Here is a 6,078-nt window from a genome sequence, read left to right as displayed (position 1 = left end):
TTGATAATAATAATAGACTTTAGCTAGTATGAGATTGGACCATAATCTGAAACGGTTACTCCTTAATACAAAAAATTTCTTATTTTGGAAAAATCATTCCTCAAGAAATTAAAGACCCGATTATGGTTATCATCAATCAGGCTGTAAATGTACCAACTATTCACTTAATGATACAGTATTTATAATTTTATATATGATACGAAGTAAGAGTTGGTGCAGCAGTCACAAATGAATTACTTCAAATAATTAAAATGCTTCCCGATCAGAAGCAATATTGTAGTAGTAAATTTTTAGACGTTGATTATACTTATAAAGTTAATAGGTTTGATATGCCAATTCTGGATTTTTACTGAAGAGTATTGTGTCCAAATGTGATCTCTATCTCCTGAGAAATTGCTGTTTCTTCATCAATAAGCAGCACCTTCCTTATAAAAAATTTTTCAGAAAATGATCACGTGTCTGAGTTTCTTCGGAATAAAAACTAGAAAAATGATCATTTATCGGAGCTTTTTCAAAATTTTTTTTATAGGGGCTTAGGAATAATTATCAACCAATTTAAAAAAAGCTCTAAACACCCATACAAAACTGTTTATTATCTCTTGACACATAACAAAACATACATCTTTGCCTCTTTGGAAAAATGTCATACTAATATGCTAGAAACAAAATGGCGGAATTTACCATTTATGATTGCATATAATTAAAATTAATTGGCAGCAACTTAAAGAAAATTTTCCAAATTCAAAATCACATTTACAAAGAATAAAGGAAATGGGTACCTTGCTTTATTAGAGAAATATTTTTAGCAGATATGGCTTGAAGAATCTATGAATATTTCAATAAAAGACTATATGGATGCTTACCATTCATTATTGGATTCTTTAAAAGCATATTTGATCAGCATTAAGCAACGTGAAAATGATTTATAACTAATTAAATATAAGCAAATTCTGGAACATTAAGTACACTTGAATATCAGGCCTTAGAAATACTGACGAATTTATGCATTAAATTAACATAATAGTTGTTACAATATAACAAACTACAAGCTATTTTATCTGTTAAACTATTAATGTTAACTTTTTTTTATTGTAATGTACTAGCACTATAAAATGCATATTTTTTTTTAAAAAAACATAGAATGCATTTGATAAATTAAATATTAGTTTTTATTACAATAAAGAACTATGAGTTATTGGTTATTTATTTGTTTATTTATTTAAAATATTTAAAGATTCTAAAATACTTCACATTAAATACATTGAATTAACAAATAAATTATTTCAAGGATTTTTTTGTAAAGACTTTTGCAGAAACAAAAACTTTTTTGTCAATTAATGTAAGATCTCTTCCAATTAAAGGAAAATAACACAAACCAACACACAAATTTTCTTCATCATTATCATCAAGATTGCTTCCTTCCATAAACATTTCATCTACTTTAACATTATATGGAACCCAAACATACTGTACAACAGATTCGTGAACTTTCAACCTAAACCAAAATATCTTTACAACTTCACAAATTATAATTGCTGCCAAATTTTCGGATGCAAGTTTCTCTTGACCTTTAACAATACGTAATTCACTCATAGTTTTGTTTAATTCTTCTTTATGATAAGCAATGAAAGGATGCTCATATGTAATATGGTCTTCTCCATATATATTGGCAAATCCACGATTATTAAGGATTGAATATATATGCTGACGCAATTTTGTTGTTGCTACATGTGCTATTTCATCGTTTCCAGTACGATACTTCGAAATGTTAGTTAATAATATGGATAATAAAGATGCTTTATTAACAATATTTGCTTCAAGATGATAATGTTGTCCTGTACTTTGAAAGTATTTTGTTGCATAGGATAATATTGTCTCAATAATATGGCGTTGTAAAACTGCTTGAATAAGTAATTGATCATCTTTTTGATTTGTAATTTTAATTGGACATTTATAAAGCAATAAAAGCTTTTTAATTTCTTCCATATTAACGATAACATCCTGATTCAAATCTGTTACGTATTTTTTTAGATTATCATTTAGTTCTGAAATATCATTATTTAAACTAATAATATAATTTTGATCAATATTTTCATTTGATACTATATTTGATACATCGTCTTTTAAGATAGTATTTTGTTGAAGAATATTTTCTAATTGGTTCGCTAAATTGGTATTTTTTTGATGCAGATTATCATTTTCAGCATTTAATTCTTCCTTTTCTTTTTCCAAATTTTGCAATTTATTTTCTTTCAATTCTAAAAATTGTTGTAATTGATTAATTCTTTGTTCTTGCAACTCGATATTGTTTTGATATTGTCGACTTATATCATTAATTTGATTTTAATATTTTTCTTCAATTACATTGATATCATTTTTAAACTTTTCATCAATTATTTGATTCTGATTGATCTCTTCGTTATATTTTTTTGTTAAATCATCATAATTTTTTTGTAAATCATCATATAATAATCTGTAATTATTTTGTCTTTGTTTTTCGCTTTGATCTTTCAAAATGATGTCATTTTTATATTGTTGATTTATTCTAATTTGATTTACATATTTTATCTCAATTTCTTGTAAATTATCATACTTTTCTTGTAAACCATCATACTTCTCATGTAACAAATTATTAAATTCTTGAGCCTTTTTATTTTCTTCTTCAAGCTTTATTATGTAAGCCTGATCCGGATTAGCTATGAAAACAAAAATTTAAATAATATAAATAAAGAAAAATTTTTCACAATAAAATCTTACCATAATTCAAGCCCTGCAGAACAGCTATCAAAAAAAAAATAAAATAAAATTTTAACATAATTGATATTTCTCGATTAAAGAAAAAATGCACTCATACTCTCCTATATTCTTACCTCCTCTCAATATTGCAGTACAAGAATTAGGTGGTCTAGAAACAAGTACTCTTGTACTAAATTTTTCTTCAATTCTTAATTGTAAATATTTTGATCTTCCAAAATCACCAACCAATGATATTGCAAAACAATTATCACATAAACGTAATTGAGAGTCAACTAATTGTACAATCCTTTCTACAATGGGATCAATTATCGCTTTAACATCTTCAAATTCTAACTTAAAATTCCATCTATTATTATTATCATTACGGTAAAATAATTGTCTCAAAGCAAACCCTAAAAAAATATTTTAAACCTGAATATTTTTTTTTTTTTAAAAAAAAAAGATAAAAAAACTTTTAATATATTAACCGTACCTGAATCAAAGTTGATTGTAACGAATTCTGATTGAATTCCAGTAAAACTTAATTTGATAGATCCAAAAATATTTTTTATCTCTTGAAGTTTGTTTTCACTAATAAGATTCATTCTAGAAGAACCAATTTTACGTTCTATGAATTTAAGAAATTCTTGATCTGCCAAATCACCACCACAATCAATTTCAATTCTTTCTGATATTAAACATAATTTTTCATTGTTCCAAAGCAGCATTGTTGATAAATATACTGTGTTATCTCCACAGTCAACTACTATAAATTTTTCTAACAATTTATAAAAATATAATTAATGAAATAAAAAAATTTTAAAAAATTAATAATTATATCACTTACCACCAACAGATAAATTATGCTCTCTCAAGTATTTCATACAATAAAGTGCAATAGCCTTGGCTGTCAAAAAAAAAAAAATATTTAATATCCATATTATATTTGTGTATCACATAACAAACTAATACGTACATTCTGTTGTAAGCCTAAAATTTTGACTGAGCGGATATCTCAGCAACCCTGCTTTAAAAGCGTATTCTCTCATAGTGAAAAAAGATCGAGTCAACATCGTATTATTATCGGGAACCTTTTATTTTAAAAAACAAATTGAAATATTTCTAATTCCAAATTCACAGCAAAACTTCCTAAAATTTCACAAATGTTAAACTTATTTACCGTTAAAACAATTAAAGCTTGATCAAAATCAACATGCTGTATAGTTCGTTTTACAATTTTACCAAATTCGCGAAAATAATCAATAATTGCTTTTCCATGTTGCAGGGGAGGTTCATTTTCCATTTTTCCTAAAAGCAATTTAAATAATTCAACGGGGTTTCTATCATGCCCATTCCTTCCAATAGTAACATTCCTATACTCATCATCATAGTATAATACTGTTGGAATTTTATATCCAATACCATCTCTCCACTCTTTGTGGATACAAATGTTACTCGGGTTCATAAATGAGTATGCAAAGCTCTAAATAAAAAAAATTTCTTATATAAGTAAAACACGAATATTGATTTACAACAATATCATTAATATGTACCGAATGAGTTGTTCCGAGATCTATTAAATTTCATGATAAAAAAAATTTTAGAATCAATAAAAATTAAAATAGATTTATATAATGTGTTAACTTACTGATACCAATAATAGCACGATAATCGTTCATGTTTTTCTGAAAAAAAATGACAACAAAATGACTAAAGAGTTTGTTCGTTCACTCGAACTTTTTTTTATTGACTTCGCCCCTTAAAATGATAATCTTTCTCGATGATCTACTGACTACTATATCTGGTTACCCGCCATACAAATATTACGTTTTTATTAGGTAGATCATCTATCTTATCCTTTGCAAACAATGTATCAAAACAATAGAAATGTAATGTCTCTTTGCGTTACTCTGGATTCATCCTAATTTTACCCTGGATGCAAATATTATCCGGGGTGATCATTGATTTTTTTTACAATGTTGTATATTATGCAGATCCTGATTTTAATTCGAGCCAGAATTATCCCTTAATACAGGCTGCAATTTTCAACATTGTACTTTTTTAAATTTATCGTAAATCTTATAATAATCATACTTTCATTTGTTTATAATTGTTTTATAATTATTTAATAAATTGTAAATAATATCACATGAAATCATAATTTAAAAATTCCGGTTTGAGCATGGTTCAGACCATATTTTCATTTTTTTTTTTTTCAGATTTAAAATTAATTCGAGATCCGGCTATAACTCAGTGAGATTGATGGGAGCAAATGTGGGAGTATTAATTAATAGCGTCACGGGATCAATGATCGGGGGTCAGAGCATATTATTTTTTTATAATTCAATTTTAATAATAAAATTAAAGTTCGTAAATGTGCGAAATGTTAGGAAGCTTATTTTTAATCGTGATTATCGTAAATGGTGTAAATTATTATTAGGAAAATAAATCTTTTCACTCGATGTATTGTTTTAAATTTTATTTATTTTTTTTTTAAAAAAATACATTAAACTAATAAAATCAATATGACAAATTTTAACAAATGATTAATATTTTAATAGATTTAATAATTAAAATTAATGAAATAAAAAAATACAATTAAAAAAAAAATTAAATAATGTATTGATTGAAAATCAAAAATATACTAAACATGTGCGTATACGTTAAAATCAGAACATTCAAGAAAAAAGGTGAGCACCGGCATCTGATAGGTTAGCGTACCCATCAAAGCAGTAGTAGATCGCATGCTTTGACTTATAGCATTAGTCTTGTTAGCGAGATATCTGAGGTTTGCATTATGACGAACCTCAACCCAAAATTCTCTCGGTTCCCGATCTCCTAAGTTTCCTCTACATAGAAATCCATAATCGATTGATTATCAATATTTCTGACCGTCTTGGTGGTTAGTCCCATAATCATGACATTTAACCCAATCGCAAGCATATCATCGAATCCCATATTATCAATCAACTTAACGGACGTTGCATTAACCTTTGATATGTTTATGATTTATAAAATAAAAAAAAATTAACAAATTTTTGGTTGATTTCAAAAGAACACGCGCAAAACAATACATACAGTACACTATACCAACTGATGCAAGCAACAAACTTTCCTTTCAAGAAAATCACCTGGCCTTTATTAAAATCATTGATATATTTTGATCTACCGGAATGGAGACCTTTACTCTCAAATATACAATTTTTGTCAGATCATCATCATTCAATCTTGCAACAGCCGTAATTTCCTTTACCGTAAACTCCTGAGTAAGTCATTCAGTGAATTCATGAATGTAACACATTGTGGAGATTTTTGCGGGCATATTCTTTTTTGTTTAAGAAT

At 26.6% G+C, this 6,078-nt stretch overlaps 1 protein-coding gene across 1 annotated transcript; it reads right to left on the bottom strand.

Moving 5' to 3' along the window:
* Positions 1 to 1,278: 1,278 nt before the first annotated feature.
* Positions 1,279 to 4,415, bottom strand: OCT59_011838 (uncharacterized protein; the record flags this gene model as incomplete). The annotated part of the gene is made up of 10 exons (XM_066134055.1): positions 1,279 to 2,323; positions 2,384 to 2,696; positions 2,758 to 2,781; positions 2,871 to 3,149; positions 3,230 to 3,514; positions 3,584 to 3,643; positions 3,713 to 3,827; positions 3,917 to 4,219; positions 4,290 to 4,309; positions 4,385 to 4,415. The coding sequence occupies 10 exons, from the start codon at positions 4,413 to 4,415 to the stop codon at positions 1,279 to 1,281; spliced, it is 2,475 nt and encodes an 824-aa protein (XP_065989356.1).
* Positions 4,416 to 6,078: the final 1,663 nt, after the last annotated feature.

This window comes from Rhizophagus irregularis, chromosome 2, assembly GCF_026210795.1.
Source record: "Rhizophagus irregularis chromosome 2, complete sequence".
In the NCBI taxonomy this organism is placed as follows: Eukaryota; Fungi; Glomeromycota; class Glomeromycetes; order Glomerales; family Glomeraceae; genus Rhizophagus; species Rhizophagus irregularis.
Note: the sequence above shows the minus strand (reverse complement) of the source record. Positions and strands in the feature narration are given on the sequence as shown.